At 37.7% G+C, this 23,550-nt stretch overlaps 1 protein-coding gene across 4 annotated transcripts in view; it reads left to right on the forward strand.

Annotated features, from left to right (window-relative positions):
* NYAP2 (neuronal tyrosine-phosphorylated phosphoinositide-3-kinase adaptor 2) overlaps positions 582-23,550 on the forward strand; it is a 262,456-nt gene continuing 239,487 nt past the window's right edge. For 3 of the 4 annotated variants that reach the window (XM_021076251.1, XM_021076255.1, XM_013984553.2), the window contains exons 1-2: positions 1,304-1,952; positions 10,705-10,942. In XM_021076251.1, coding sequence (XP_020931910.1) covers positions 10,722-10,942 — 221 coding nt within the window. In that variant the 5' untranslated portion in view covers positions 1,304-1,952; positions 10,705-10,721. Of the gene's footprint in view, positions 1,174-1,303; positions 1,953-10,704; positions 10,943-23,550 lie in introns of those variants that run through there. The other variant, XM_013984554.2, reaches the window with a different exon arrangement.

Here is a 23,550-nt window from a genome sequence, read left to right on the forward strand (position 1 = left end):
CTGGGAAAGAAGGTGACAGAGAAAAAAAATCTACAGGTCACTGTTGAATAAGAAGTTCATTTTGCCTCTCAAAATTGATATTTTAGCCCCAACTAAGCAGAAATTTGCTTATTGTTACTTTTATGATAGTACCAATTTACACAGTAAAATGTCTGCATTATACTTGTTACAGTTTTCACTGTGAGGAAAAGCAGGTGAGATAAAAACTTAGGATGATATATGTGTGTGTGTCTGCATGTACACATATTATATGTACAACACATATATATAGGTTGTGCTATACGACTTGATAAATATGTATATATCTGTGGGATATTGAGACGTGTGAGGAGAGTGCTCGGTATCTGTAGGAAACAGGATGACTTTAAATAATTTCAACAGCGATTCTATAGGAGTTAGTGACAATCATGCTGTGGTTAATTCACAGCTTATTTTTGTGGAAAGAAAATAGTGTGCCTTCCAAGTGAGACCTTTATTTCACATAGGCGTGTTTTGTGCATGTTCTTTCTAAGTGGGCTAGTTATTTTTTTCTCATGCCATGGGAGCAGGTGGCATGAAGCTGTTTTGATGAGGTTAAAAGGCTCCTCCCCCCTTTCCCCAAGCAGCAGCCTGAAGAACGTCAGCAGTAATTGTGTGCCTGGCTCGGCTGTGCAGGGAGGTGGAGGCAACATTGATATCAAATAAGGGTATCAAACTGAGATCTGAATGTTCCGTTTAAGTTGTTGCTCATTTTCATTAGCCGTGCCAGCGGTGAAAAGCTTATGACTTAAACATCCTCTGTAATAGGAACATTTATTTTTGATGGATTTATGTTTTTCTTCTCCATAAAGAACTGAATTAGTGCTATGGTGGTTATAAATGAAGGGGTTTTTTTTATCCTCTTTTCATTTTATTATTTACTAATCAGACTTCAGCTCAGAGAGATAAAAGAGAGAGGCTCTGTTGCCTAGATGTAAGGCCTTTAATGAGGATGGGAGGCCCCAGGGAGCCGAAATCCGAAGTAGAATGATGCTGCTTTCGGGTTTCTTGTCATTTCTTCAGTGGCTTCTCCTCCCTTTTCCAATGGGCCTAGTGAGCAGGAACTATCCAAGGTGCTAGAACGCTGGCAGCTTTGCCGTTCAATGCAGACGGATTGCAGACACAGAGAAGAAAGATTACTGCTTATTTCAGAAGGTAGGTTCTTTGTTTCAGAATCCCTGATTAATCAGCAGCAGCATCAACAGACTAAGGCAGCTGGAGAGGAGAGAGAGAAGCAGGAAGGGAGGGAGTCAGGGGCAGGGAGGGAGGGGAGAGAGAATGAGAGAGAGAGAGCTGGTTGTCACGGGGGAGGGACGATGCCACAAGCTAGGCTGCTCCAAACCTTCTGTATGTGAGTGGCAATGAGAAAGAGCATCTTTTTGGCTGAAAGGAGGCATGTAGAAAGGATGCTTCTGATTTTTTGTTTTCATTTATTTTTGTCTTCACAGAATATAATCAAATGAGGCACCTTAGCCAGCCTGGGTGATTGCTTCGAGTCTTGTAATCATCTGTGTAGCAAAGTGGGTAAAATTATTCAATTTCTTCCCGGCTGGACCTGGAAGGAGAGGGGCTGTGTGTTCATCCCCACCCATTAGCTATGCCCTCTTTTCTCTGAATGTCGATTTAAGGAAGCAAGCACCTGTCTTCTGCCACCGCATCTTCCTAGCAAACTTTAAAGGCCATTTTATCTGATAGGAAGACCATCAAGAATGCTCTGATCTCTAGTGATGAAGAATCTGGGAGTGGACACTTTTCCCATCCAGATACAATGCACTTTAACTGAAGAAACACTGAGCTGAACTACAAGTCTATTTCTTATGGTGCTGGATTACTCCTACAGAACTGCCCTGAGATCAGCCGCAAGAGAGGGCTCTGGCAGACCCAAGTCACCTTCTGAATATTGCACTTAGCTGTCCCTGGGGATTTAAATTTTGGTATGTATCTCATTTTTCAGATTCTCTAAGCATGCTAATTGAATCCAGCACTAAATAGATCAAACAATCTGGTTATGAAATGGAATGGATTTTAGCTGGGGATACTTAATGCTAAAGTTTGCATGTCTTATTAGGTGAAGCAGAAATAAAGCCACAGCAAAGGCATCCAGGGCTTTAATGAGCCTCAGGCTATTTTGTATCCGCTTACCCACTTAGTTACATTACCACGGAAATGGTTAAACTAGATTTTCATTGGTAAAATAAGCCATGTTGAATTATTAAAAGCATTGAAAATATTTTCCAGGGTATTAATTGGCATTCACGTGGTACATGCTAGCTATTTATCTGCTATTCCATACCATAAATATTTTACAACAGTCTCTTGGCACATTTGTGTCAGCCCAGTTTTGTTTTCTCAAAAAAAAAAAAAGAAAGAAAATGCATAGTACAAAAAATAAAAATGAAAATCCTAACTATCAGACATATGCCAAAGCTGAAGCTGCTTCTTCCTAATTGAGTAGATATAAACCTCTTTGAGAAATACGTATTTTAATACCATTCAATATCAGAAAGATTTCATTATCCTCATCACAATAAATATTTTCTACAGAACTTTAGGTGGACTTGTTTTACTTGGGACATATACTTATTTTGTTGGGGGTGTCTCCACTCTAATTTTTCCAACTATTGACAATTTTTTAAATACAAGAAATGTAGATATTCCCTATATGGGAGAACTATTATATGAAATGATATTGTTCATTATCATCAGGAAATCTTAAAGTTGTTTGAGTGCCATAGAACGGGAATGTTTTTCCAAATATAGTCCAAAACTAAGGGAATCCAAGTGAAGAGTTTATGAGATGTAGTTTTGGTCATTTTAACATAATGGAATTTATAACCAAGTAGTATGAAGTAATAACTGTAGGAACATAAGTGGAAATTAATTTCTCTCCTAATACTTCACATTTTAGGCAATGCTCCAACTTATTTTCTATGTAGTCAAATGCTAAACAAATTAATATGAGAAAATATGAGCCTCAAAGGCCAGAATTACTTTATTTTTCTGTGGAAAGTGCAACATATATTTGCCTACTCAGCAAAAGAGGGGACTCTGTGAAGAATATTGACAGTTTAGAAAATCAGTGAAAACAGACCTGAAGAAAAAAATGCTATAACTTCACATGGAACTGTGGAGAAGCCCAAGGACTTGGGGCAACTGTAAAGTTTAGAGGAAGAAGTATAAAAATCCTAGAGACAGAAGATTGGCTACTGCTTAAAAAAAAAAAAATAAGTCATAGGCTCCCAATTCAATTAGAAGGTTTCCATTGTAGTGCCAGTCAGCAATTTATTATACTGACTATAACTATTTTGCAAATATTGCCTTGTAAGCGTCTGGAAACATTTGGCCAAAGCCTCAAAAAAGTACCTCAGCCATTGACATTTTGCGTGTCTCTGATATTAGCAAAATGTGTAGTCTCTTTAGAACATGGGCAAAAGCACCATGACAGACTGGAAGTTGGGAGAAAATATGTGATTTATGGTATTTCTATATTAATATGATCTATGCCCATTTTAACCACTTTGAGAAGGGAGATAGTGGAGAACAACTCACTACAAAGTAATCTGCTTTCTGAAAAAGAAAGCAATCAGTGTCTTTGTAGTCACTTCAACAAGCTCTGTTTGCTTTAACTCTAACATTTCCCATTTTGGGCAGAACAGCTGCATTTTGATGACAGTGGAATGAAAAAATAAGCGTGACCATTTGTGAGGTTGAGGATAGGGTTGCAAGCATAATCAAAGTGAAATTATAGGACTTATTTTTGACACATTATAAGATTTGATCAGAAAAACAATTTTGACATGGTTTGCATGGGTTATAGAGCGAAACCAGGCAATCTAGTCTGTTGATTTGGTCCCCTGTGAAGTCAGCACATTTTTGATATTAATTTGCATACAGATTTTACATATGTATATGAAGCCTGATTATTTAAATACTTATATTTTCACAATGTGTTTTCAAATTGACTTGAGTATATGCAAAAAAAAATGTAAAAGATCTTTTTTTTTGCTGAACGATAAAATATAGTCAAAATTGCCTTGGGAAACTTTTGTATGGATATAGATAATACTGGGAAAAATAGGATGCGCTATCTAAGAGAAGATGCAATGATTGGAATGGGAAGGAAAATCGAATTTTAATAACTCAAATTTGAATAACTTCCTCACAGTGTTGAGACAGGCGTGTTGGAAGACCTAAGAAACAAATAAGGGGTGGGGACTAGAAAACTTTCCCATTGGCAGATAAACTGGAAAACTGAAATATGAAGTGATGGCAAAATGTCTTGGCTTTCCACCAGGAAATTTATTCCCTTGTCTGTATTCTGTTTTTCCCAGTTAACAGAAATAGCATTATAATATAGCACAAATAAACTCTACCTTATTCTAGCTATAACATTATTGTGTGGGGTTAACTGTGACCTACAATTTAAGAAGCTTCTTAGTAACTTTGAGAATTGGGGAGCCATTCTCTCTCAAACACATGCTTTTTCTTCCTCTACGCCTTAGCATATGTGGAAAATGTCTGGATTAGTGGAGTTCTCCCTACTTTATATTTTGGAAAACCAAAGTTTTACATGGAGAACAGTTCCATTTCAGAAATTCTGAATAAACACTTTAAGAGGAGGAAAGAGAACCAACACTCATCAAGGCCAGAGGACTAATTCACTCAGATGATGCTGGTATACTAGGACTTGGCTTAGGGTAAACAGTGATAAATGGCCCATAGGAAGGTTCTGCCTGAGAAGTCAGTGTACACATCCTCCTGAGCCATTCCTTCTGGAGCCAGAGTGGTTGATGTCACAATGCAGTGAAATTACACTAAAGGAGGCATCTGTTCTGACTTTTAAGAAAAGAGAAATACTTCTACATGTATGAGAAGACAGCATGCCTAATATTTAGCTGACTCTTTTTTACATTATTTGCAAAATAGCCTATAACTAGTCAAAAGCCATCTAGGCTATGGGGAAATAAATCTTGACATCAGCTAGAGCCAAATTAAATATCCTCTGGTAAATTGAGGCCATGTAAAATTTACTTCTTAATTTAGAAAGGGGAAAACCCATGTGGATGTGTGATATTGGTGATAAAGTTTTTACATACACTTATTTCTCAAAAATGTGACTTTAAAGTCATGTAGTGTTTCAGCGTCTTGAGTTACTTGAATGCAAGCAGTGGCTCCACAGAGAAAAAAAAAGGTCATTTTTAATGTTTCTATGGATTCCATTGGATAGCTTTATGGATATGTTTCTATTCTGCATGTATGTGTAATTGATGGTTTTATTTCAGTGAAAATAATTGTAAAGAAATGCAGTGTTACTTCCAGTTCTAGGCTCAGCATGGGTAACAGAGTGATTTTACACCAAAGACAAAAAAGAAATGATTAACTCAAGTAAAAGATTAAATGTTTAATGTCTTAAATATTACTTGAGTCCCACTGGTTTAAATTGGTGTATCTTAGCTGAGTACAGTGAAAATTCAAATTTTGGGAAGTATCATAATGATTATAGAAAGTCTTTGTAAAGGGTGTGGTCAATAGAAAATAAATTAAAAAGTGAAAGAATAAAATAAAGCTGAGCAATTAGCCATCCAGTTGTATTTAAAACAACATCTGTAGCTTTTATTAGAATGGAATAGATTCTAAATACAGTAATCCAAAAATTAAGCAAAAGGAGTCTCTTATAAATGCAGAATACAAGAAAGGCGTAAAGTGAAGTCTTGAAGTTATCTGTGATTTTTATGGGAATTCTGATCTCAATTATTTTAGGTGCCTTCCTGGGAGACTCTCTGTCATAGGTTTTAAATATTGACCATGACTTTAAGAAAAAGAATACACACAAAAATCTTGTGATATTTGAATCAATGCCCTGCATTCCAAAGAAAACATATTTGCTTTGTGGGTGAAGACCATGGATGCCGGATTTCAACCAATGCTCTAGAGGGGGCTAAAATGTCTAATTTGTTCTGAGCAAAAATGGCTGCAGATCCATGGTTCAAATAAAAGGGATGCCTAGAGAAATGAAAAAGTTCCCTTCAATCTCATACACTCTGTTACAAATGTCCTATGCAATAATTTGTGATCTACTAAGGTAGACTCATTATTTCATTAATTAACTGCAGTGTATCTAAGGATGCAACCTGAAGGAAGGTGCCCATTTGCTTCTTAGCTATGTTCTGTGATGCCAACTTTAGGAATTAGGTGCTCAAAGGAAGACTTTATAAAATATTGCATATAGAATTGTCATTCAAGGGCCAACAATCAGAATGCAGCCACATTTTTTAGTGGGAACAAATATAACTGATTCATTATCTATAATAGCCAAAAATAGAAATTTATGAAAAGCAGATTTAAGAGCATACCTGTCTGTGGGTTCTCACTTCATAGGAATGGTAGCAGTTGTAATGAGGCAGGCACTTAAGAGAAGATTCACTTTTCTTTAGAGAGGCCATGAATCTGTTCATTCAGTTGCCTTAGAAACACCCTTGGGCTGGGAAGGGTGGAGTCCAAGTGTTTGAGAGATGGAATAAGCCCAAAGCCCTTATTTTCTGGATGTGAAAAAACATGGGGCAGAATGAGTAAGTGGTGTGTCTACATCCATTTAGTGAGTGAGCAAATCTGTTAACCCCTTTCATGGCTTCCATTTTCATGCCTGTGATTAAGGAAGTTGAACCCTAAACGTTCTACTCGATTTTGTTGCAAAGTAAAACTATGTTTATCTAGGAGTTACTAGAAAACAGCAGTCTTTGCCACAGTGAAGAACTGTGCAAATCATCTGATAGTAATGTTAGTAGCTAATAATTATGGTCACATTTGTTGAACACTTACATGCATTTTCTAACTGAATCCTCAAACAGTGTAAGGAGGTAAGTACGATTTTTAATGTGTGGATATTGAAGCTTGAAGACATTAACAAAGTCATAGATCTAGGGGTGCTTTCGCTTAGGAATTTTAGGACATTCTGGTAATTTCCCAGCTATGTGCCCTTCAAGACTGCTTCACTTTCTCCCTGCATTACAAACTGGTTTCCACATGTGGACCAGGAAGCAAAAAAGTGTGATGCTTAAACGTTGGTAGGGACCAGGTCCATTTTTCATTTTTTTATTTTTGAAGACTGGGTATAATTGTTGAAAAGTATTTTTTGTTCATTCTCAAAAATGGTTACCATAAATCATGACAGACTAGTTAATGCCAATATTACCAGCTGATTCTATACCTTTGTCACACTGTATTGAAATTATTTATCTATTGTGTTCTTTCACTGCAGTGTGAATATCCAGAGGCACACAATTCTGTCTTTATCATCCCTAGTTCATAATACGTGCTCAAGAAATACTTGAATAAATGAATGGCTATAGAAACAAATATCCTCTAGAACTGGATGACACCAGCATGTTCACAAACATTCAATTTTATTGCTCTGAAGTTTTCCTAAATGTTATAAGTGATTGCTATCCCCCAAATTTCTTACTCAACTTTTTAAAAAAATATTATAACTCTCCACAGTATAAATATTTTATGACTATTTAATTTAATTTTTTAGAATACATGTAATTTAAACTCCCAGCCAATTTGAAAGACCACTTAGGAAGGTAATTAATTTTCAGAGGTACACAATTAACTCTGTTAATGTTTGGAACACATAAACTGTATGAAAAATCTCTGATGTCATCTGGAAGAAATAAAAATCTTTGGATCATGCCTTCCACAATGGGAAATAGACAGTTTTGCTCCAGGGCAGAGTGGGAGTGATCATCTTCCACCCTAAGGCATTCTCTCTAGAATCCTTGTAATACTGTCTTGACTTGCTTAACTATGGTAGAATTAATTGCCATAAAGTTATGCTGGTCTTTTTTTATCCAAGCATACCTAGTGCTGCAGCCCTTGGTAGAAGCGAATTCTCAATAATACTAATTCTTCAGCTCCCTGAGAATGATGTTGCATTTTCCCCCTCAAATTATCATGCATAGCAGCAATTTTTTATTCCTATGTATGTTCACCACTTCCGTATCTAATATGGTGGGCAGATAGTAAAACGCAATTTATTACATGAGATAGTTGGAATTAAAAGATCATTTAATTTGCCAATCCCATGGCTTAAAACCAAACCACACATAAGCAACTTTAACAGAAAATCATGAGTCAACAAACAACTCGTCTATCCTCTAGTTTCAACAATTTCTTACAGATTGGGGAATAAATCTTTAAATTCTGAGTGGTCTTCAAGTAGCGTATGGATTGACTGGCAGCTGAAATGCTAATAACCTCTGATAAGAAGTGAAATTTCCATAGTTACGATCCAGAATATGGAACATGGTTATTCTTGTAAAGAAATCAGAATGAAAATGATTTGTAATGGCAAAAACAAAGGTCTAGGACTTCTACATTAGAAAGTTGGGCTGATATTTAAAATATATCTTTCTGAGCCTTTTGAAGAAAGTAAAAGATGTTAAGGTAATTTATAATTTTTAAATGGCCAGTGTTTTCCCCTCATTAACTGATTTTGTTTTATCATGGTTAATATGTAATCGGGGATAATAAGCGGTATTAAACTAGAAGGGTAAAATATTTATCTTGTATGTAATTAATTAAACTTCAGTTCTATTTTTGATTGATTAAAACACAATTTCTCTATCCCCTGGCTTCATTTTGTTTCTACTATTCTTTGGAAAACTCTACTTGAAGCATGCTGATTTTTATAGCCTGCTGGTTATCCATCCACCCATCCATTTATATGCATATACACATTTTACATTATCATGCTTGCCAATAATATTAGCTAATTTATTGTATGTATGCTTAGTACTGTTAAAATTTTCTATAGTCATCATCTCTCATAATGTTCACATCAGCAGGAGAAAGGCACTATTATTTCCATCATTTTGTAGGTGCACTTTGAAAGTCTTATGCTTTTGTTGTTGCTTTGATTTGATTTTGGGTTTCACTATTCCTTTCCATGACTCAGCTTTTTAAACCTTCATGTAGCAATGATAATCACAATTGTCTCTACTTGGATTAACAGTCTGGTAAAGATTAAAGTCGTTCTCATGATTTATGATATTTGAGTTATAATATGAATCCATTATGGAGCACTCTTTTGGAAAAGAATGAAGGGTCAAAGAGATAATTTCTAAGACAAATTATATGAGAAATGTGTGTTTCCTTGATTGCTGCTATATTCTGCATGAGTTGTTCGGATTCATAAATCTTTATTTCAAATCGCAAGGAAAACACACAAGAATAAAGTTCATTCCAAATAATTACATCATTTTATTTTAAATTGAACAGAAAAATGTTTATGGTGACTAGTGATTACAACAAAAAAGAAGCAGACTTAACAGATACAGAAAACAAACTAGTGGTTACCAGGAGGAATGGGAGTGACAGGGATTAAAGGGTACAATCTAATAGGTATAAAATAAGCTCCAAGGATATATGGAATAAAACAGGGAATATAACCAATACTTTATAATAACTATAAAGGAACTATAAACTTGGAAAATTGTGAATCACTCTATTGAGCACTTGTAACATATAATATTGTACATCAACTATAAAAACCAAAAGAAAAGTTTAAAATGAAGCTTGGCTCTAATAGATCTTATTATATGAGCACATTTTGAGAAATAAAATTATGACTCTATTTACATACACTTATATTTATCTTCCCCCCAAATATTTGCACCCTCACATCTCCTTTCAGGGCAAGAGCTTTGGCCTTTGATTCGCTAATTTTTCTGCTTTGAGGAAGCGTTTGCTACTCAGGCAATGCTCATTGAATATTTATTGCAAATACTCTGTGATTTCTTTTTTTTTTAATGTTACTCCAAATGGCGTTATTTCATTCTTTTTTATAAATAATGATTTTTTTATTATAGCTGGTTTACAGTGTTCTGTCAATTTTCTCCTGTACAGCAAGATGACTCAGTCGCACATACATATACACATTATTATTATTATTATTATTATTATTATTATTATTATTTGCTATTTCTTTGGGCCGCTCCCACGGCATATGGAGGTTCCCAGGCTAGGGGTCGAATCGAATCGGAGCTGTAGCCGCCAGCCTACGCCAGAGCCACAGCAACGCGGGATCCGAGCCGCGTCTGCAACCTACACCACAGCTCACGGCAACGCCGGATCCTTAACCCACTGAGCAAGGCCAGGGATCGAACCTGAAACCTCATGGTTCCTAGTCGGATTCGTTAACCACTGCGCCACGACGGGAACTCCCCATTATTTTTTTTTCTACTCTGTGATTTCTTTCTTTCTTCCTTTTTTTTTCTTTTTCTTTTTTTTTTTTTTTTTTTTAGGACCACAACTGTGGCATATGGAGGTTCCCAAGCTAGGAGTTGAATCGGAGCTGTAGCTGCTGGCCTATACCACAGCTAAGCAATGCCGAATCCAAGCCTCATCTGCGACCTACACCACAGCTCAGGGCAACACCGGATCCTTCACCCACTGAGCAAGGCCAGGGATCAAACCTGCGTCCTCTTGAACGCTAGTCCGATTCGCTAACTGCTGAGCCACGAGCCGAGCTCCTACCCGGTGATTTCTAATGAGACCTTTTCTCCAAGTGGATTCCACCATAATCACTGGCGTTTGGGGCTGACAAGGTGTTAGGAAGAATGAGCAGCACCTCCTTGTTTTAATTCCCAGCTTTAGTAAAGGCCAAAATGTGTTTTCGTCCCCCAGGAAGTGTTCCTTCTCACATGAAAGCCGCCAGGATGATGAGTTCTAATCCCGAGGAAAGCCCTTTGGACAGCTTTCTCCAGTATATTGAGGATATGGGGATGAAGGCCTATGATGGCTTGGTTATTCAGAATGCATCGGACATTGCTCGAGAGAATGATCGCTTGAGAAACGAAACAAACCTGGCCTACCTGAAGGAGAAGAACGAAAAACGCCGAAGACAGGAGGAAGCAATAAAACGGTAAGTATGAAGGACAGCCTTCAGAGTGGTGAGCATCCCAGGGAGCCTGTGAGTTCCGCAAAGGCTGTGATGTCCACTGGTCAAGAGGGGGTTTGTCCAGGCTAGAACTCAAGGAGACAAAGTGAAAAGGTCTCCTCGGCTAAACCAAAAACACAATCCATCCTAGCAACAGGACCCTGGCATTGGTTACCGAAAGTGGTTTCCTTGTACGTTGGGAGAGTAGAGGCTCAGGATGGATAAAGAATTCAGTTTTCTCTAAATGAAAGTTCATATGGAACCATCTCTTGGTAGAAACTTAAGAGAACACACGAACACTTAAACGGCCAATATTCCATGAAAATCCCCACCTTTCACGGTCCTTGTTTATCATCCTTGCCTTGCAATAGAGGTCTTCTTCCTAGAGTATGGAAAGACTTGTCTGTAATTAGAATTATGTGAGCTTCTGAAGTGGAATCTTCAGTGTGTGCTCTCTGTGCAGAATTTTGTGATGATTACAGCTCTTTCCTGGTACGGAGTGTTCTAGGTTTGTACAAAAGAAACAACTTCTATGCTGTAAAACCTACCTGCTAAGAGCAAATGAGTCCTGGTTTGCAGCTTCCAAATTGTAAGTTTCCTAAGGTAGTGAGACCAAAAGAAGGATATACATCTTTTGATTTTTTTTTTTTTTTAATGTGTTTCCTGAGTGTTTGTGTTGTGGAGGGAGGAGCACAGGTAGAAATGTGTTCAATGGAGTCCTAGTTCTTCAATGGACTCTGTTGACTAAACGCAAAGGAGCAGAGTTTAGAAAATTAATCCACATCAATCGCCTGGATAACCGAATGGTACTAGTTAAGCTATTTTGATAGTTGGTGGATTTTTCATCTAATCTGGTGTTAATCTTTTTACTTACTGATATGAAGGAAAATTAAATGTTCTTTTAAGATGAACTGTTCATTCTTATAAAGAAGCTAGGTAACAATGCATTACTCTAATCATTTAATGGCAAACAATTTTTTTTATGAAAGCGTGGGGAGAAAGAGGGAGAGGGATTTGGAAACAAAAACATAGAAATGCGTTTTGTAGAGGATTATTCTGAAGGAGTATAATCTTTTATTGAAATGAAAATCTATTCTATTACCAGGTATACAGATACTTGTAAAATTGCATGTTTCAAAAACATGTTCATGATCGCATATGTTTAAGACATGCTATTTTTTGATTTCTGCCAAATTTTAGTTGGTATCACAGGTTCCTTTCTAAGATGTACTAAATGGTCGTTTTTTAGAACAATTTTTCTTTCTATGAAGTACTTCTGAACTATGTGTATGTGAACATTTTAGTTTACTTTTGTGAGTCTAGGTTTTTTCAAACTCAGAACAAAAAAAGGATATCCCACCTGACTCTAAAATAACTTCATCTTTAAAATCTCAGGTTTCCCAATCTTGCCATCAAACTCAACAATGCATTCTTTTCTATAAGGATAAAGGGAGAATTATTTGCTAGATAGATCTATTAGGTTGCATAGAGCATCCTCAGTGTGCTATCACTATACTATTAGCTTCTGTGTTTCAGCAGCCATTGGAAGGTTTCTATCTAAAGATCCATAAATATTAAGACAGCAAAATGACTCATTTTTCAGTGGTCAAGTGTTCAAGGGACCATAACCAACAATTCTAAGATATCTGCAGTCCAAGGGACAGGAGCAGGAATTTAGGTAAGGGGAGAACAGCAAAACTCTGTCATTACATAGAAAATAACATCCAGGAAATTCAGTTGAGTAGACTTTGAATTAGTTTCTGCTAGATTTATAAAGCAATATTTTCTGAAATTATGTTGCAAGGCATAAAAATATAGTCCAAACCACACACTGAACTGAAAAAAATCCCAAATGATCTGGAGACATTTGCTTCCACATCATCACATCAACACAAAATAAAACTGTTTCCTATCCTTATTTAATAACAGAGCAAAGGCAGGAGAAATCACTGTGTGTGCGTGTGCGTGTGCGTGTGCGTGTGTGTGTGTGTGTGTATGCATCCACCGTTTCTTTGAAACTGTTCTTCTGAGGATGAGGGTTCTTTCTTGTATCAAATTAGTAAGGATTCAAAGAGAAAAAAGTACTTGTCAGTTTTAAAGTCACAGTTTATCTTTCTATAATCAGATTAGAAGAAAACTGAAGAACCCATTGTCAGGAAGAAGCAAGAGTCTTCTGTAACCTTTCATTTGAGGAATTAGATATTTAGTTACTACACGCTTTCATCGTTTCCATAGCAGAACATAAGGCAGAGGCTTAAGAAGGGCATGCCTGAAGCTAGGTTACTCCTAATGTGAGGCTGTTGTTGCCACAGTAGATGGTGTTACTTATAGATTTATACATTGTGTGTACTTTATGTCAGAATGACCTAGTGATGATGGGTTTTTTGGATGATAAGGCCATTGAGAATGTGTCCCTAGATGTGGGCATATGGAACCTCCATATGCTGCAGGTGTGGCTCTAGAAAAGACAAAAAGACAAAAAAAAAAAAATAGAGTCCAGGGATGCCCTCTGATATCCAGCCACATTTGAGCACAGACATAAGACATTGGAATCCACATGGTTGTCCATGGAAGAAAATTCTCCGCAGAGGGAACAGCAAGTTTGATGTGTTCCAAGAAGAGGGAAAGGCATCAGGTACTGACCAAGCAAAGACTAAGGGTATAAATTCAGACTGATAGTGGCCACCAGGTAATGTAGAGACTTATAAGCTCTTGTTTTACTCTGAAGGAAAAACAAAAATGCATTGAAGATTTTTGAGCAAATATACGACATACCCTAACTGACCATTTTATAAGGATTACCCTGGCTTCTCGGGGTTGAATAGATGAATGCAGCATGGCTGGATGCAGGAAATTCAGAGAGAATGCTTTTATAGTAGTTCCAGTGAGAGACGAGATAGTTTGGACTAGGCTGGTACCAGTAAAGATGGTATAAAATGCTCAAATTATGGGCACCATTAGAATTTTCTAATTGACGTGATATAGAAGTTGAATAAGAGAAAGGACTTGAAGAGTACTCTCAAATTTGTTTTCTTGTTCATCACCTGTTGTTGTGGTTGTTGTTATGCTCTGTTTCGTTTTTGCCTAAAACAACTAGAAGAATGGTTTTCATTTAATGAAATGGTAAAGACCAGAGGAGGAATAAGTTTCGGTTAAATGATGGGGAAATAGGAGCTCAGTTTTCATATGCCAAAGCGTGAGAGTCCTTTTCAATAACCAATGGGAGAATTCTGGATAGGCAGTTGGATTGAGGCCTCATGGGGAGATCAAAGCTGGAGGTTTAAATAGGAGAGTCACAGATTTTATAGTCATGAGCCTAGTTAAGGATCCCCAGGAGGTAAAATTAGATGGAGAGGATAAAAGCCCCCAGGACTGTTCCTTGTGGCCTTCAATTGCTTACATAATGGGCAGGGTAGAAGAATCTAGTAAGAATAGCTAGTGAGATAAGAGAAGAAGCATCAAGAAGAATGATGCCTCATAGTAATGTGACAAAAGTGATTCAAGAAGAGAGCAGATTTTACCTGTAGATCAAATACATGGAAGCCCGAGAACTGAACAATGCCTTTTACCCCACTGGTGTTTTTGACAGAAATAGTTTTGGTGGTGGTCTGGGAACAAAACCCAGTGGCATCGTGTTCATGAAAGGATGGAAAGACAGGAAATGAAACATGGAAGAAAGGAATAGAGAATGGTCTTAGGGACTTTTGAGCTTAAAAAAAATTCAAAAATATGGTGAGTCGGTAAAAGGGGGAGAGAGGTCTATGGTGGTTTGTTTTTCTGTGTTTTTCCTTGAAGAAGAGAGACCACAAGCTCATGTGAATGATCGCAGTGGAAGAGGAAATGTTAATGACTTAGGAGAGGGAAGCAAAAATCACCGTGATTATGTCCTTGAGTAGGTGGGAAGCGGTGGGATCTGAAGCACCTTAGATAGGAGTGCAGACTGTTCAGCCACAAAGCATGGATGGGGAAGGATGAATGAACCGATGACTAATCCTGCGTGAATCGGCCCCAGGCCCTCCTCCTCATGACCATTTTGTTACTGTGCCACAGCTGTCATGCCTGCTAGCCATCGAAAGATGTAGTAGCTATCTTACATTCGGTAACTCTTACCCACTCTTTCTTACACCCTTGCCTACAATATTTTTCTTCTTTTTTGGTTTTGCTTTTTGTCCTTTTTCTTTTTTTTTGTCTCTTTAGGGATGCATCCATAGCATATGGAGGTTCCCAGGCTAGGGGATCAAATCGGAGCTGTAGCTGCCAGCCTCTGCCAGAGCCACAGCAATGCACAACCCGAGCCGAGTCTGCAACATACACCACACCATGGCTCATGGCAAAACGGATCCTTAATCCACTGAGCAAGGCCAGGGATGGAACCCATGTCCTCATGGATGCTAGTTGGGTTCGTTAACCACTGAGCCATGAAGGGAACTCCTTTTTTGTCTTTTTTAGGGCCGCACCTGCGGCATGTGGAGGTTCCCAGGCTAGGAGTCTAACTGGAGCTACAGCTGCGGGCCTATGCCACAGCCACAGCAACATCAGATCCGAGCCACATCTGCAACCTACACCACAAGCTCACGGCAATGAGTGAGGCTGGGGATCAAACCCGCCACCTCATGGTTTCTAGTCGGATTTGTTTCCACTGAGCCATGACGGGAACTCCTCCCACAATATTTTTCTAGAATCTTAATCTCAAATGCAAATATCATTGAAAGGAGTGAATTGCTAGTAAAATCTCCTAAATTTTGAGAATTCTCAGATTACTTTTTTTAAAGTGTTATTGGAGAGTAGTTGATTTACAAGGTTGTGGTCATGTCTGCTGCACCACAGAGTGATTCAGTTATACATGTGCACACATCCGTTCTCTTTCAGATTCCTTTCCCACACAGATTTTCACAGAATGCTGGGTAGAGTTCCCCATGTTGGCCAATCATTCCATACACCTCAATGTGCATATGCCAGTCCCAAAGCCCAAGACCATCCCTCCCCCACAACATGGCTCCTTTGGTGAAACTTTTTCTTATTGAAGTACAGTTGAGTTGCCATATTTAAAGTGTACAGCAAAATAATTCAGTGATATGTATATGTTTTTATATATATATACACTTTTCCGGTTAGGTTCCATTGTAGGTCATTATAAGATAGTGACTGTAGTTTCCTGTGCTATACAGTAGGACTTTGCTGTTTATCTATTCTTTTTGTTAATCTTTTTAGGATGGAACTTGCAGCATATGGAAGTTCCCAGGCTAGGGATCAAATCAGAGCTGTAGCTGCTGACCTATACCACGGCCACAGCAATGCAGCATCTGAGCTGTGTCTGCCACCTATACCATAGCGCACTGCCATGCCTGATCCTTAACCCACTGAATGGGGCCAGGGATTAAACCTGCGCCCTCATGGATACAAGTCAGGGTCGTTATCGCTGAGCCATGGTGGGAACTCCTGTTTGTCTATTTTATATATAGTAGTGTATATCTGTTAATCCCAAATTCCTAATTGATCACCCCCCTCAAGTAACTGTAAGTTTGTTTTCTATGTCTGGGTGTATATTTCTGTTTTGCAAATGAGTTTCCTTGTACCATTTTTTTTCATATTCCACCTATAAGTGATATCATATGGTATGTGTCTTTCTCTGGCTGACTTCATTTAGTGTGAGAGTCTCTAAGTCCATCCATGTTGCTCAGATGACTTTCTTTTACAGAAGCAGGGCTCATGTACGATGCAAGGACAGATGTAGAAGTCTCTGGATGTTGTGGTGGGAGGAGTTGCAGAAACATGAAAAGAGCCAAAAAAGACATGATTGGTCAGGAGGAGGAGACTAAAGGCCTCCAAGACTCCATGATGGAGCTGGCTGTGGATACCTCCAGTTACCCCACCTCAGGACCCATTGTAATGTTAAATTCACTTCCATTTTGCTCATATGATGACCAGCATTCTGGGATCTGACAATTTAAAAAAATATATTACTTTTTATATTATATAGACTTTCCTTACAGTACATCTTTAGAATTACTTCACCTTTTCTATTAGGAAATGGATTTTTAAGATTTTTAAAATCTCCATAGCAAGATTCTGGTCACACAGGCATTTTGAGGTTCCAGGGATGGCGACAGAGGCAGAAGCACGCATCTAAATTTCACACTTATTTTAATATTTTTAACATGCAATTTATGTCAAGTTGTAGAGAAAATTCAACATGACATTAATGAACACAGTCTAATCAATTAAAATTCCTTGTCATGCCTGCTGAATGCCTTGTTTAATATAGGCTATGATTTAATATATAGGATATAAATGCTGAAAATCTAAAGATGGGGCATGTTTGACCTTGAAAAGGCATTGATGATAATTCTCTGTGAAATATGCCAGTTGCAATTTCAGAAATGTGCAGACTGCCAGGGATTGCTTAAAAAATGGAAATAGGATTTCATATGATTGACCTTCTAGATCACATATGTGCTGAAATGCCTTTTGTGTTGAAGCTGGGAAGCTTAAAACACTGAGCTCTTAGAAAAGAATATCCCATCACTTTCTCAGTGTTCGAAGTCACTTAGACTGTCTGAGCCCAATTCCTTATTTTTAAACTAACTTGGGCCCCTTGTCACTATTAACTTTCTTGTACCTTCACTTGCATTTCTCAAAATGGGGTTTTATTAAAAATTCTCATTGGGTGAAAATTTTTAAATAAACAAAAAAGGTGATATTGTTAGTGCTTCTCCTAACAGCTCCAAATGACATTTGGTGAGAAAGAGAGAGAGAGAAACACTCAAATACAAACAGTTAATGGAGAAGGGAAAAACTATTTCAGGAGTCCATCATTCCTGCTATTTTAAATTCTAATGGTTTTCCACAGGCACTGTTAAATGAGATTTATTTTTTATTAAAAAGCCTATCAGAAAACAAACATACAAAACCTACAGCTTCAAACAAGTGAGATCACTTGAGATGGGTTACAAAGTCCTTGTTTGTAGTGTGTATGGTTGAAAAGGGATGTTTAAGACACAGGGATGAGAGAGGAATTGAACCCCTGATGTACACAGGCAGCAGCCATTAAGAAAGAGGCAACTGACCAATGAGAACTGTCTGGTTACCTACAGCCTGTGAGGCAGTGCTATGTGTGTTTATGAACATAAGGCCTGCTTTGGAGATCCACTCTTTGCTGGTAATGTCTTGCTTAGGACATAAAGTAGGGACATTTGCTGAGCAGGCTGGGCACTAAAAAGATCGTCTGGTATACCCAAAAGCATACTTAGGTTTGAGGCTTCTCTTCCTGTGAAATTTCCTATCTGGATTCTAGAACTAGTCCCTGCACTGTCTCATTTGACTCTTAGCCACAGTATTTTGAAAACAATATAGGACATATCCCTTACATTAAAAGCAATAAGAAAATTTGTTCCCAATGCATGTCTTTCTGTTTTCCATTATAGAAAGGGGTTGATTTTTTTTTCTCTAATAAAACAAATGCTATGTTACTGAAATCCTCCCAAACATTGCAAGTCTGGAAGACAGCTCTCGACTTTAGCAAAGTGGTTCTGACACAAAGGACCACTTAGACTGATTAGGAATGTCTCTATTCCCTGTGGATGCCCTCAAGGGATCTATATGAGGTTATATTTCCTCTTTAAAAGTGACAGTCAGAAATGGGATTAGATTAGTTACAGCTCCTTTAAAAAAATACATGCAATTATATATTAGGATGTATACTTGGAAGCTATTTATATTTGAAGGTTTCAGTATCTCTCTTAGTCAAAGAGAAACAAAAGGCCACTGAAATCCATCCTTTAGACCATAGAGAAAAAATAAGTACAAATAAAAACGAAGAAAATATTCGCTTTCCCTTTACTAAAACAGTACTACCTAAAAAGCAAATACCTATGATACCAAAGGTTAGAATTGGTTAATATTTTTAAATGATTTCCCAAAGATATAATTACACAGAGAGCACTTATTAGAGAAATGTTAGCAGTTACATAAATCCTCTTTAGATACTTATGGCTCCTGGTCTCATACTCATGATTTGTGGTAGAGCACTTTATGGAAATAAGGAGCATTTACTAAAGTGCATTTTAGTGAGTGATGTATCCATTCACTGCAATGTGAATAGCAGTTTTTGTCATTAATTGGTAGTCTCATTGGGTTTGTTTTAATTGGAGGTGTATAGAAAAAGGAAATGCCCTATTTGCTTATCAAAAGGGATGCCCATTTTTGCTCAGGGGAAGTGAAGACTGTTCAATGAACCAGGGTTCAGAAACATGACCATGTCAACTTTTAGAAATACGCTATCACTAGCCTTAGACTATTGATTACTACTCTACGGCTAGCTTTGAAATGCTCTAGAGCTAGCTCTAGCTCCTATGCTTCAAGCATAGGAAACAAACTCCAAAAGCCCTCAGCCATACTCCAATCTAGAATGAAACCCAAATCTGCAGCGTGTCAGGGTCTTGCTGGAATGAATCAGCTGATCTGATCTGATGTGAATTTCTGACCTAATTTTGCTGTAAGACTCGGTGCTCAGGCAGAGAAAACAAGGTTAATGTGTTGATAAGAGGGTGAGATTAAACAGCAGACAGTGTCTTAATAACCCTCTCTAATTTCAGCTTCCTCTTGTGTTTGTGATTAATTCCAATCACTTTTCTATTAATCATTGCCGAGGACCACAAGCTGCTTTGCTTCATTTTTTTTTCTTTTTTTTTTTTTTGTTAAAATCATGCATCCAGATTTCTTTTTTCAAAGCTAAACAAAATATCCAGCCATTGGAATACTTTCATTCGAATACCAAGTGCATGGGGAGATTTTTTAGTCATAGGACCATATGATTAGGAGAGAGAATTCAGTGACTTGCCCTGGTCCACCCCTCGCTGCTGTTTATTGAGCCAGAAGCCACATCTATAAGGCTGATCCGAAATGAATTGATTTATTAAAAATGTTCTATTTTGTTCAGTGCTGGCGGGTAAAGTTAATATTAATGCGCATATATCTAAGGACACCACTTGTGCTCATTAATATTAACTTTCCCCACTTAGCCTAAGGACATCACATTTGTCCACCTTGGCCGTCGTGCCAGTTGACTTTACAAGTCAGAATGGTGTCTTGTCCTGCTGGCCTACTGGTCACCACAGTCCTAAGAGGATTTGTACAAGCTTCAGCATTCAACCATCACAATGCACATTACATCTATATTTGCAATAGAGGGGATTTGGGGGTTTTCACTCTGTCACCTGCCAGGGCCATTAGAGGTCACATAAAGAGGGATCTTGAATGGCTCCTGTTAAGGTAAGTGTTCCTTCTTCTCACATACTTTTCTGAGAGCTATTTACACTTTTGGTTATTTCAGTTTTAATTTTGTCCAGGACCTGGCACTGACCTTACATTTTAAGAAGCCCAGTGTCTGTTCTATATCTGAAATAAATAGACAGATGTTGGTGGGGGCAGGGAGGGGGGTTTAGATCACAACCTCATATGAGACTGTCAGTCAGCCTGAGAATTAAGCTCTTCTTACACGGAGGAAATCATAGCAAAGAGTGGACCTTCCAAACATCCGAACGTATGGCAACCGGAATCATTAAAAAGAAACCCATTGGAAAATTTTAAGGTAATCTTTCTTTCGGAATAGTGTTACATATTTAGAGATGGTGATAGATTAATTGGGCAACAGCTTTTAGTTTCAGATTTTTTTTGTACTCTTCAGGCTATTAGAGGACATTCTCAATCTTTTAAGTAAACATGGCCTTTGGAAAATGTTCAAAAAACGTTGATAAGGAAACGAAATTATTATGAAGCAAGGGTATGAGTCAGGGGATTTTTTAACTACTAAAAATGCAATATAGCTTAGAGAACATGTCTAATGTAACAAATGAAACTGCTAGAGCAGAGGCAGAGCATGCTAATAAAATAGCTCCAAGGCTTCTGTCCAACTTTGATGTAGCCTGAAGAAAACATCTTCATTATAAATGTATGGGTCACCTTGAAATTAATTTTAATCATGCACTGATAGAAGGAAAATCAAAATTCTCTCCTAAAATGAATCTCTGCTTAAAACGCATGCCTCTGGAGAAAAGTTAGTCTTAATAACAGCCGTATTTGGATATACAGGACAGAATATTCATGTTCATTCTGGAATATGAATATAACTAGCCTTCCAGGAAGCGGAGAGAAAAAAAATTAAGAAAAGCACTTTCATTAAGATGTACAAGAAAGATGTTTTTAAAATAAAAAAAAGACTAGCATTTAAAATCCATTATTTTAATTAGTAAACTGCATTTTAGTCCTTGATTTGGAACTAAGTATACCACTCAGCATATCCTGATGTTTGAATAAGAAATGAAGTGGTTAGACAGTGAGGAAGAGCTTTACCAAGCAGATTTTAATTTTCTGTTAGGGTGATGTTTATATGTATTGCATGGATATTTTTTTCTATATAAAGTTTGTCATCAAGCATTTATTCAAACCTATCATATGTCAGGCATAGTTCTAGGTGCTTGAGATAAAGAGCGAACAAAATAGTGTAAAAAAAAATGCTTGTCCTCATGGGATTTACAATTGTGTGGAATGAGGGAGACAGGCAATAAACATGTGAAGCAGAGAGCAAATTAAAATGCAATGAGTTCCATGAAGAAAATTTAATCAAGGCATTGGGGTCAAGGGTGTGGACAGCGTGTGATTTTACACAGGTGAGTCAGGCAAAGGCTTACTACAGATGTCACATTTAGGTAAAGACCAGAAGTAGGTGAGGGAAGGGTGACCGATTTCTAGGGAGAAGGAACATCCAGAGGAAAGGCCCTAGATAGGAGCTTTCTTGACATGTTGGAGGAACCACAAGGAAGTCAGTGTGGCTGGAGCAAAGCAAGCAAGGGGTCAGAAGTAAGGGGGTCAGATCTTGTCAGGACACCGGGAAGGGAGGTCACCGCTGGGACTCAGTTGAGATGAGAATTTGCTGGACAGTTTTGAGAGAAAGAACTCCATGATCTGACTTCTATAAATTCGAAGGAGCTGCATTCTGGCCTCTATGTGGTGTGGCAAGGTGAAGCAGGAACATCATTTGGGAGGTTGTAAAAAGAATCGTGGGGAGCACAGATGGTGGCCTGGACCAGAGCAGTAGCCCTGGACACAGGGAGAAGTAGTGGAAGTGGAGGTCGTCTTTGAAGGTAAAGTTGATGGAATTTGGTATCAGGTTGGAAGTGGGGTTTGAGAGCATGATGAATGATGATGTGGCCATTAGCTGGAATAGAGAAGACCGCAGAGAAAGGGTTTTGGTGAGAAAGATTTGGGGGCATATTAGATGTCTCTTGGGCTCCCAAAGATTTGCTGCTGTATGAAACGTGAACTTGTTCAAGTTCATGTATCATTTTTGGTACTTTGTAAAGATGTGGTTGAGAATTTTATAGAAACTTGATCACTTTTATAAAACTCAGAGTTATACACACACATACATTTAAGTTTGAGGAAAGGTTTTTGTTTTTTTTTTTAATGTTTATTTGGAAAAGGACAAGCATGTAGATTAACCAGAGCAAATGGACAATTGCCTGCAGGGCTCTGCTTTTGTGCAGAGTTAGTGGAGTAAGTGATCTGGATTCTAAGAGCTACATGATCTGCATTCTCAGATGCTTTCCAGTTAGGTCTGAGACAACTATCCTCATCCTATAATCTAGGAAGCAAGATGAAAGGCAGATGTAGGCATACACAGCACTTGACATTTTTAAAAAGGAAAAAACAGCTCTAACAATGGGTAGATTTAATTTATTAGAATTGGTCATGTTCACCGATGGTCATTTTGCAACGATGGAGACATGGATAATTCGTTTGTTAATTGATACACATTCGGCATATTTCCTGTTCCGGGGTACTGCAATAAACCTGTAGATTATTACCCTATTGTAAGATGGAAATTCAGAGTAACAATGTGTGTGTGGGTACAGGAGAAGGTAACTGAATAATGGAAAAATCCTAATCCCTGGACATAAGGTGGAATCGGTTTCTTCCACTTGGCTTTAGTGAGATGCATAAAGGGGTCTTTAATTCTTAAAGTTGTTTACCCATTCGTTAATTAGAAATAATAATATTCATTTTGTTGCGTTGTTAAGAGAAATAAAGATAAACCCCTTGGAACAATCCTCAGAATAGCCAACCTATCATAACTGCTTAGAACTGAGAGCTGCCGTTGTTGTTAGTATAGGAATTATTACTACTGTTATTGCTTTGACTGTCATCATTGTTCCTTTCACCTTCATCATATAATGTGGCTACATTAATAATGACATTTAGCATCCTGTCCAAAATGGTTTCTACCTATTTCCATTTAGGTAGAAACCAACACAAGGAGAGAAATTAGACTGTTTGCTTCAAGTGATTGCAAATGACATATATATTCAGCCGCCAAAAGTGAATTTCTTATTTTATCATTTAGTTTCATCTTCTCCATGTATACATATTTTTGTTCTTTCTTCTAAAATAGTTAAAAATACATGAGGAATGAAAGAATTTTGGCACAAAGATTCAAAGGGATGCACTAATTGGCAGTTTTAGTCTTAATATTTAAACTGGCTTCCAAGAGCAGAGAAATTGCCTCTTGTGTATAGTAGGTTTTGCAACATTTGTCA

Source organism: Sus scrofa, chromosome 15 (genome assembly GCF_000003025.6).
Source record: "Sus scrofa isolate TJ Tabasco breed Duroc chromosome 15, Sscrofa11.1, whole genome shotgun sequence".
Taxonomy (NCBI): Eukaryota; Metazoa; Chordata; class Mammalia; order Artiodactyla; family Suidae; genus Sus; species Sus scrofa.